Here is a 10,509-nt window from a genome sequence, read left to right on the forward strand (position 1 = left end):
GGGTCGGGCCAGGGCGATCCCCCAAAGCAGCTGGATCCCCCAATCCCAGCGGCCAGGCTGGATTTACTGAGGGGGGGTGGATGAGGATGAGGACGGATTAATTCCAACCCCCCCCCCTTCCTCCTCCTCATCCTCCTGCGCCGACGTCTAATCTCTGATCTGCAGAACAAACTCTACAACTCAGAGAGTTACAAAGCAGGTATGTTTATTTCGGCGCCGGGTGCGGGGGGGGTCGCTCCCCCAACGGCACGCACCCCCCTTGTTTCAGTTTTCATCTTTTTATGCCGTTTCTGCTACTGCTTACATCGTTACGGCGATGGGTTCCCTCAATTAATTTACATTTCTCCCTGCCCTTAATTCTTCTGCCTGCGCACGCGCGGAACCTTCGGGTGGTCCCTCTGGTGGTCGTGGTGATGAAGGCTCCAAGTCTTCCTCCCCTTGCCTTTGCCACCTTTCGTAGACTTCACTCGCAGTGTCGGCTCTGCCCGGTCCCGCGCCGACCTCGTGCTGCTCCCCTTTCCCTTCCTCTTACCTCTTGTGCGCGCCGGGGGGTTCCTTCGTCGTTCCGGGTTCCTCTCCAGCCTTCGCACGTTGGTGGGCGCTGTGCAAGCCCCTCGCCCTCGCCGCTGCGGTTCTAAGGCAAATTACAGTTAGAGGACTCTGTTTATCTTAAACTGCAGAGCAAATTCTGCGCCCGTGTTCCTGAGCGCTCCGACTCATCTCCGTGCTTTGAGGGGTGGCGGACGGCGATGACCTCGGCCGAGCCGCCATGGATTCAGCCCGGGACTCCCTAAAATCAGGGCGTTTCGCCCAGAGGGGCAAAAAAAGGGCCTTTTTTTTGGGGGGGGGGCCGTGGGGGTCTGTGTGTGTTCTTTTTACATTTATTTTTTAGGCTTAATGTGTTTATCCAAGGGGGAGGGATGCTGGAGGAGGTGCTCTGTGCCCCTCCACAGCTATGCCTGGGGAGGGTTTGGGGGTCCCTGTGTGCCCCCGCCCGGGGAGGGTGACATTGCAGTGCCACATTCCACACACCCCCCCACTATAATTAATTGTTAGGGTTAATATTAATTAATAAATCATGGCAAAAGTGTCGGTGTGTGGCTGGTGCTCACGGCTGGGGGAGACTGGTTTGGACCCGCCCCCCCCCCCCCCCCCCCCCCCCACGCTGGGGGGTCACTGCCCGGGGCTGGGACACCCCAACATGGGGTGGGAAGAGGCCCCTCCCCTTCCCCAGACCCCGCCCCCTCGAAGGCCCCGCCCCCACCTGCGGGGCGGGGGGGCCCCTCCCGTTCCCCCCCCGGCCCCCCCCCCCCCCCGCTGTGTCCCCCCCCCCCTCCCAGGCGCGGCCCCGGCACCTGCTGCGGCGGCGGCTCCGGCCATGGGCGCGCTCCCGCGGACCGCGCTGGCGCTGGCTGCGCTGCTGGGTGAGCCCGGGGGGGTGACACCGGGGTGGGGGGGGGCACCGGGGGGGGGTCCGGGGCGGGGGGACCGGGGGGACACCGGGCAAGGCGGGGAGGACCGGAGAGGGGAAGCGGGGAGGGCGCAGGGGAGACGCGGGGGGCACCGGGTAGGAGCCGGCGGTGCCGGGGTGGGGGGTCACCGGGCAGGACCCCGGCGGTGCCGGGGTGGGGGGTCACCGGGCAGGACCCCGGCGGTGCCGGGGGGCACCAGGAGAGACGCTGGAGAACCGCGCGGGGACAGCGGGCGGGACGTGGGGAGCTTTTGGGGGGCACCGGGCAGGACCCGGCGGTACCGGGGCGCGGGGGGGGGGTCCAGCAAGATGTACCGGAGTTGGGGACCACCAGGCAGGACCTTTGGGAGCTTTTGGGGGGCACCAGGCAGGACCCGGCGGTACCGGGGGGGGGGGTCCGGCAAGACGTACGGGAGCTGGGAACCACCAGGCAGGACCCTGGGGAGATTTTGGGGGGCACTGGGTAGGACTCAGGCATACTAGGGGGGTCACAGCACCCACTGGCCCCACCCTGTACCCCCAATCCCCCCCCCCCGCAGTGGGCAGGTGGGTGCTGGAGGGCCCAATCCATCCCCGTCCCCTCTTTGGGGTGCCCTGAGAGGGGAAAATCTGGGGAAAGCCACTTTGCCCCTCAGAGCTGCACCTTCCAGCACCCCCAAACCATCCCCCCCCGCTGTGCAGGGAGGGACCCTGATGTGTTGGAGCCGGTAATTCCCCTCCCCACGTGGCATCAGGCAGAAAGAAGACGAAAAAAACCCCGATTTATTTTCTTTTCCTACCGATAAAAACCTGCCGTCTCCCTTGTTTACTGGTGCTTTAGGGCCACCTGAGCTGGTTTTGGGGCAATGGGTCTCAACCCCTCTCTGTCTCCGGGGTTTTTCTCTCCTTCCCTCCCTCAAATTTCCATCCCTATTTCTTTTTTGTTGTTGTTTTGAAATTTGGAAACGCCACAGATGCTCCGAGGGGAAACATCCCTTGGCGTTCCCGGCGAAGGAGAGGCCTTTGGGGAAAGGAAACGGCCCCAAAAACAATGGCAGCAGCATTTCCTCCCCGGCGGGACGTGGGGTGGGGGTCCCCGCTCCCAGAGCCACTCGGGTTTGCTCCTTAAAGGTTGGGTTGGGATTTTTTTTTTTTTTCTCTGATGATAAAAGTTAATCAAAGGGCGTTGGGATGAGGCGAGGGGGTCGCTTCAGCCTTAAATCCCACCGGGATTCTCCTTCGCCGCATCCTGATAGTGGAAATTTGCACGGGGTCGTGAGGGATCCCCCCAAAAATGTCAGGTCTGACACCTGGGGCGTGATGCTGTAGGCACCGAAAGCCCAGAAATGCGGCAAAAAAGCAGCTTTTGGAGCCAAAAATAGGTGGGTTTTTCCCATTAAGTTTGCTTTCAGACGTCCCGTCCCCAGCCTGTGGGTCCGTACGGGATCATGATGGGGAAAAGCAAAATGGAGGGTGATGCTCGGCATCCCTGTCCCCAGCCCAATCCCACCCCATCCCCACTCAGATCCCAATCCCAGCCCCAATCCTACCTGAATCCCATCCCAACCCAAATCCCAGTCCCACCCCATCCCCAGTCCTACCCCAATCCCATCCCCAATCCCATCCCGACCCCATTCCTGTCCCATCCCATTGCTGCCTCCTCCCCCACCAGGAGTTAGAGCCCATTTCTATCTATAGCGATGTCACGTATTACTATTATTATTATTTTATTTAATTTTTTTTTTCCCAAATTTGGTCTCTCCGGAGGATACGGCACTCGCTGCGCTCCCCCCGCTCCGGGGTCGTGAGAAAAGCCGCCGGGGATTTTTCCCAATGGACGCTGCCCCGCGGCCCGGCATCCCCTATCTCTCCATTTATAAATAGTCAGAGTTAAGGGAAGAAAAGGAAAAAAAAGAAAAAATCCCCCAAAAATAATAATAAAACCCCCGGCCAGTGGCTGCGTCACGGCGCCGAGATGCTCCTTGACCTTTTTCCGACGATTTTACGGATTTTTTCCTGTCTTTTTTTTCCGCCCAAATTCCCTCTGGGTGTTTTAAATCCCAAACTCGTCTTTCGGGATTTAATTTGGGGACGGGTTTCACATGACTCCGGCGCCTTAATCCCACCGGGTCGGTCATCAAACCCCAGCCCCCCCCAGCCTTTAATTCCCCGCGCGGTTAATGGCTCATCGGGTTGGGCGGGGCTGGTTTGGGGGGTTCAGGCTGAGCCTTGCGCCGAGAAGCAGCTTTTTTGGGGTGAAATAATGCGATTTTAGATGAGGAGGGGTGTTTCGTACAGGTTGTGGGGTTTAATATTGTGGTTGCTGAGGGTGCACGGGGATTTGGAAGTGGGTTTTTTTCCCCCGGGGTTAAAATTTAAAGGTATTTTTAAAGGTTTTGGTTTTTTTTTTCCATGGGGAAAAAATTTAAAGATATTTTTTTCCATGGGAGAAATTTTAAAGGTATTTTTAAAGTAAGTTTAAAGGTGGTTTTTTTTCCCACAGAGAAAAAAATTAAAAGGTGGTTTTAAAGATAAATGTGAAGTTTGGGGGTTTTTTCCCATGGGGAAAATTTTTAAAGATAAGTTTAAAGGCATTTTTTTTTTTTGATGAGGAAAAAAATGTAAAGATATTTTTTTCTGGGGGGAAGAATCTAAAGGTATTTTTAAAGGTAAATTTAAAGGTGGCTTTAAAGGTAAATTTAAAGGTTTGGGTTTTTTTTAACATGGGGAAAAAAAATAAAGTTATTTTTAAAGGTAAATTGAAAGGTATTGTTTTCCATAGGGAAAAAATCCCGGCAGATGGGCTGGAGCAGAGGGAAAACACCCGGGCAGGTGCTTAGCTCGGGGCAGCTGGAAAAAAATCAAGGTTTTTCAGCCCAAACAGCAGCCGGGAGGTCCCAAGGTTCCCCCCGCCACGATACATATGAGCGCCGCGAGCGGCTTAATTTTTTCGATCTGGTTAAAGCATTAGAGGATTTGAAGCGGCGAGGTGGCTAAAGCCGGAGCTGATGCCAAAGGGTTCGGTCCCATGCCCTCGGCTCAAGCACCAGCTCTCCCAGCCCTTTTTAGGGTCAAATTTGTCCGGGATGAGGAATTTTGGGTGAATTCTGCAAGAAAAAGGGGATTTGGGGTGCGAGCAACCTCAAGATCCGGACCCGTCCGCCTCTCCCCGACCTGCTGGGAGGGAGACGATGGAGCCGCGACCTCCCATCGCCACAGTTCAAGGATGATAGAGCAAAGCTGCGGCCAGAGAGCACTATTAAAGTAGCCATCATTAGGTTTCAGAGTTAACATGCCTAGGCGAGCGCGCAGGGAGCCTGGCCGGCGGCGGGTGCTGGTGGGTTTGCTGTGCTTGAGACGGCCGGGGCTGTTTTCACACCCGGGGGTGCGCTGGGAACCCCTGGCCGGTGCCAGAGCAGCTCTTCCCCCTCCGGAGCCTGGATTTCCCCAGGGCCCCGCAGCACCCTGTGACCCCTCACCCGTTCTTTGTCCCCAAAAACGGTGCTGGCAGAGGAGCCGGGCTGAAAAACCTGGATTTTTTCTGACCGTGGGGGTGCGCAGAGGGTTAGGAGCTGTTGTGTCATTTTATGATGCCGGCTGCATCATTAATGAACTATTATTATTATTGTTGTTGTTGTTGTTACTATTATTACTACTATTATTATTACAATCACTCTTATAATTATTTTAACTATTATCCTTATTCTTATAAAAACATAATCATATTCATAATTATTATATCATATATATTACACCTTATCCATTTTCTTATACAAATGACAATATACTTATTGGATATCCAATATTTTTTCCTATATTATCTAAATTTAACACAATTATATTTATAATGCTGGAAGAGCTGGGGCTGTAAAAAAGCCCCTGGATTTTTCCTGGCTGTTGAGGATGTGTGGAGGGTTTAGGAGCTGTGATGTCATTTAATGATGCCATCTGCATCATAATGAACTTATTATTATTATTATTATGTGTTTATTATTAACATTAACATTATTATTATCACTATCATCACTATTATTAATAATATTATCATTATGATGATCGCTATTATCACTCTCACCTCCCCACTATTACCACCATTCTTACAAAAACACAATTATTATAGAATATACGTTATTTATGATCTATTTTGTTACAGAAATGGCAACGTAATCATTAGTTATCCTACATTTTCTTACATACTCTCTAAATCTAACACATTTATCTTTATAACCACACAGAATTACAATATAACGCCCATTTTTTTCCCTACTACGTATTTTATTCTACACCCTATCGCAACATAATTATCAATAATAAATTAACACCACCAGCAGCAGTGGTTTCGCCCCCGCCACGGGCTCCCCGCTGCCCCCCCGTCCCCCCTCGCTGGGACTTAAGGGTTTATGTTCTTAGCCCGGGTCAGCTATTTTTACGCACCAGACCAGGGCTGAAATTTCTCCCGCTCTTTCACCAGAGAAGGGAAATTTGAGTTTATTATATTTTTTTTAATTTTTGTTTTTTTTCTCTCTTCCCCATTCTTGGGAAGACTTATCGGTTGGAGCAGAGTTTCCTGCCCGGAGCTGGAAGGCTCCGTCCGGAAACCGCACCAATGCCTTGCCGGGGGGGGGATGAACGGATGCAGGGAGGAGGCTAAAAATACTCCCCCCGGAGCCTTGAGTTCCTCTTCCCACCCTGGAGAAAAAAAAAATCAAATTAAAACCTCTGAAGATATAGGGAAGAGGGTGACGCTGTCAGAGGCTCCCTAAATCCTTCAAACCCAGGGATCTTGGTTTTTTTTCCCCAAATCCCAAGTGGCGGCGAGGGTAGCGTCGCTCTTCCCCCCCGCCCCAACCCCGCATCCCGATCCAGAGCATCCCTGGGGCGCTGGCAGGAGCGGGGCCGGCCGGGGACACGGATCGATGGGTGGGATGCCAGGACGGAGCCGCCGGGACGCGGGGCCTCGGTGCCGTTCCCCCGGGGAGAAAAAAATATATCCCCGGCACAAACCCGGCCTCGCCTGAGCCGATTAATTTGCTGGCTGAGCCTTACGGGCAAAGCCGGGGAATAATCTTCCCCGTCAGAGCCGAGCATCCTTCCCTGGTCCGTGGTACCAGCTTGTGTCCCAGTGCCTCCTCCCAGTGGGGCTCTGGGGGATACTGGGATGCAGGGGACGCGGGGATGGGGTATTTGGGGTGGGATGTGGGGTTCAGGGAAGGCCACCCGTGAATTACCCCCGTTTAGCACTGGCAGCAGAAAGGGGGGGATGCTGGGATGCTTTGGAGGGCAGGTGGGGTGCATATGGGTGCCCCCCCCAAAAAACCAACCCCATGGGGTGGAGGATCTGGTGCAGCATTAGGGTTGGGGGGGGTACCCCAATACTCAGCTGAAGCCCCCTGGAGCCCATGGGGAGGGGAGGCAGTCCCCTGTGAGGGGGGGGATCATTCCCATCTGGGCCAGGGGGGAAATGGGGGTGGGAGGGAATGGCATTGTCTCGCATCCTCCGGAGCAGCCGGAAAGCCCTTCCCATGTTGGGGAAGGAGGAGAAACGTCCTCCTGGCCCAACCTCCGGGCGATAACCCGCGATTGTTGGCCTTTCCCTTGGGAACGGGGAGGTTTTTCAAACAATCTGTGGGTTTTGGTGGAAAAATGGCTCCTGGCATTGAGTCACATCCCGTTTTCTTCCCTCTCTGGCTGTGGGCAGGTGTCTCCTCAGCCATGCTAGAGGTGCATGTGGGGATGGGCTCGGTCTTCTCCGTGGAGGGACAGCAAGTGGTGCTGCCGGCTTGGTACACCAGCCGCTCCCAGAAGAAGCCCTACGTCACCTGGCTGCTGGATAAGGAAGATGCTGACCCCTTCCAGGTGAGCGGTGGGGAGGGGATGTGGCAGGCGAGGGATGTGGCCGTGGTGGGGGGATGCTCGTGAGGCCCACCGTGGGGAGGTGCCCGCGATGGAGGGATGCTTATGGTGACGCGTAGGTGTCCACAATGAGGTCACGCCTGTGGTGCCTGCGATGGGGAGGTGCTTGGGGTGCCCACGGTAGGGTGGGGCCCACGATGGCGCCCATGGTGCCTACTGTTGGGAGATGTCTACGAAGGGGAGGTGCCCACCATGGGGAGATGCCCACGATGGGGGAATGATCCTGGTGCCAATGATGAGAAGCTGCTCCTGGTACCCACGGTGGGGAGATACTCTTGGTGGGGCAGTTGCTTGTGGTGCCCACGGTGGGGAGATGCCCAAGATAGGGGATGCCCTTGGAAGGAGGATGCTCATGGTGCCCATAGTGGGGAGATGCTCATGGTGGGACAGTTGCTTGTGGTGCCCATGATGGGGGGGATCCCCACGATGGGGGGGGTGATCATGGTGCCCATGACGGGGGGATGCCCACGGTTCCCGTGCTGTGGAAGCTCAGGGCAGGTGAGGCTGGAGCAGGGACTCACACAGCAACCGCTGCTCCCCAAAATGTGGAACTCAGGGCTGGGGGGGAGGGGTTCCCTCTCCTGCCGTCCCAGCCAGAGGTGCTCGAGCGGGCGTTCCCCCCCTCCCCCTGCTGCAGATCCTGACCTACCTGGACGGGGTGGTGAAGGTGGAGGAGACGGAGCTGAAGCCCCGCGTGGGGTTCCTGTACCCTGTCCTCACCCACAACATCTCAGTGCTCATCAACGCCACGCGGGAGCGCGACTCCGGCCAGTACATGTGCACCGTTAACGTGGTGGACGACGACACCAGCACAGGCAAGAACATCGGTGTCATCAACCTCACTGTCCTGGGTAAGGCTCCGCCGCTCACCCCGCCTCCCTCTGCCCCCCCCCACCCCCGCCTGCCCCCCGCAACGTGACGTCCCTCGGGGTTCACGGCGGTGCCCGCAGTGCCGCCGGCCGCCCCCTCCTGCCAGCTGCACGGCAACCCCGTCGTGGGAGCCAACGTGACGCTGAGCTGCGCCTCCGCCAAGGGGAAGCCCCCGCCCGCGTACCAGTGGCACCGCACAGCCCCCGCCCTGCAGGTCTTCTTCCCCCCCGCCCAGGGTAAGGTGCTCCCCGACGCCCAGGCAGGGCGATACCCTCTTAACTCTGCCCCCTTCTCCCCCGCGCAAGGAGTTTGGGGGTGCGGGAGGGCGGCCGTGGGGCAGCACCCAAATTTCTCGCCCTCAGACCGGGCCAGGGGCACCCTCAAACTGACCAACCTCACCCTGGACATGTCGGGTCTCTACGTCTGCGTAGCCGAAAACCGAGCAGGTTCGGCCGAGTGCAGCATTGTCCTGGAGGTGCACTCAAGTGAGTACGTGTCCGCAGGGCCGGGGAGCGGGGGGACGCGGTCCCTGTGAGGTCCCCGTGGGGTCCCCGTGGCAATAAGGGGGGAGGCGAGCCCCGCCCCACCCCGCCACCTCTCTGTCTCTCTCCGGCAGCTAGCACCAAAGCCGTCATCGCTGGCGCCGTGCTGGGCTCCCTGGGTGCCCTCGCCATCGTCATCTTCTTCGCCCAGCGGGTCGTTGGCTACCGGAGGAAGAAACGTGACAGCCAGGAGGAGGCAGCCAATGAGATCAAGTGAGGCTCCCCTCCCGTGGAGGAGGTTCAAGTTGTCATCCCTCGGTTTCAGGGTTAACGGTGGGAGCAGAAACTTTCCACCTCTGGCCCAGCCATCACTAGTTTCAGAGTTAACAGCGGGGGAGGAGATTTCCCTCTCTGGCCAGCCATCATTAGGTTTTAGAGTTATGAGGAGCAGGGGAGGATGTTTCCCTCTCTGGCCAGCCATCATTAGGTTTCAGAGTTAACAAGGGCATTTTCCACCTGTGTTTCCCCCCCCCTTTCCCTCTTGCCCCCCTGTTTTGGGGCCCAGGAGCTCTGCACAACCTTGGGGGCCCCGTTGCTTTGCGGCGGGCAGGGGTTTCCCAGTGCCGATCTCTCCGACACTGTTCCCTCTCGGCAGGGAAGACGCCGTGGCCCCCAAAACCCCGTCGTGGGCGAGGAGCCCCGCTTCGGACACCATCTCCAAAACCAGCACCTTGTCCTCCATCGGCGGCACCCGGGAGAAACCGTACAGGGCCAGACCCCCTTCCGACACCGCCTCCATCCTCACCACTACCGGCAGCTACCGGGGACCCCCGCCGCGAGCAGGGGGACGCACACCCAGCCTCTCACCCCCCGCTATTAACGGGGGCCCCCGGTGCTGCCAGGATCCAGCCGCCCCCCCAGGGTCGTTGCCCCCCTCCAGCTTGGCACGGGCGGGCGCCGTCCCCGTCATGGTGCCGGCGCAGAGCCGAGCCGGCTCCTTGGTGTGAGACACCCCCCCTCCGACCACCCCAAGAAAAAAAGGGGTGCCTGTATCCAGCGCACACACACCCCTCCCCATTTTCTGGGGTGTTTTTTTTCCCTTTTTGGGGTTGGTTTTCTTTTTAAAAGATGCCTCGAGCAGCTGGACTCGTCACGGCGCTGTTTAATGGGTGTGGGAGGTTTCCCAGGTTTGGGGGGGGGGCCTCCCCGGGTTTTGGGGGGCTCCCCGGGTTTGGGGTGGGGGGCAAGTCTCCCTGTAAATATAACACCCCAAAATAGCCCTAGCCCCGCCCAGAGGGGGGGGCATGTCCTTTTTTTATATATATATATGAGTTGAAACGTGGGATTTTCATAAAAGAGCATTATAAGCGGGGGGGGTGGGGGTGGGGGGGCGACCGTGGGGGCGGAGCAGGGGTGACACGCACTTTTTTTAGGGGTTTTCTGATTAAAAGCCGGCCCGCGCTGTCCAGTGCCATGGGTTTGGGTGAGTTTGTGGGGATTTCGGGAGCTGCGGGTCCCACGTCTGTCCGGGTGACGTCAGAGCGGCCCTGTGATGTCACGTCGCATGGGGGGGGGGGTGTCCTCACAGCGTGCGTGTGTTGTCACCCACCATGATTTCACGCCCTGCCGGGTCCTTGAGTTGGGTGGTATGATGTCACAACAAACATGCAGCTTCGCAGTGTCCGACTCGTGCCTGTGTGACGTCATGGTGGCTGTCACGTGTCCGTCAGTGACATCATGCGCGGCCGCGTGATGTCACACCTGCCATCGCACAGCCAGCAGGGACGTGACGCG

General features: G+C 57.4%; 1 protein-coding gene across 1 annotated transcript; it reads left to right on the top strand.

Annotated features, from left to right (window-relative positions):
- Window positions 1–1,315: 1,315 nt before the first annotated feature.
- ESAM (endothelial cell adhesion molecule) lies at window positions 1,316–9,855 on the top strand. Its single transcript, XM_064470797.1, has 7 exons — window positions 1,316–1,424; window positions 7,149–7,306; window positions 8,001–8,214; window positions 8,314–8,469; window positions 8,596–8,718; window positions 8,850–8,988; window positions 9,371–9,855. Exons 1-7 carry the CDS (start codon window positions 1,379–1,381, stop codon window positions 9,720–9,722), a joined length of 1,188 nt encoding a protein of 395 aa, XP_064326867.1. The 5' UTR covers window positions 1,316–1,378; the 3' UTR covers window positions 9,723–9,855.
- Window positions 9,856–10,509: the final 654 nt, after the last annotated feature.

This window comes from Phalacrocorax carbo, chromosome 21 (assembly GCF_963921805.1).
Source record: "Phalacrocorax carbo chromosome 21, bPhaCar2.1, whole genome shotgun sequence".
NCBI classification, from domain to species: Eukaryota; Metazoa; Chordata; class Aves; order Suliformes; family Phalacrocoracidae; genus Phalacrocorax; species Phalacrocorax carbo.

Excerpts from the sequence above, each read along its gene's own strand:
- ESAM (XM_064470797.1), top strand. The coding sequence starts at position 1,379 with ATGGGCGCGCTCCCGCGGACCGCGCTGGCGCTGGCTGCGCTGCTGG. Across the intron at positions 1,425-7,148 it reads GGCGCTGGCTGCGCTGCTGG|GTGTCTCCTCAGCCATGCTA; the intron begins GTGAGCCCGGGG and ends GGCTGTGGGCAG. Across the intron at positions 8,989-9,370 it reads GAGGCAGCCAATGAGATCAA|GGAAGACGCCGTGGCCCCCA; the intron begins GTGAGGCTCCCC and ends CCCTCTCGGCAG.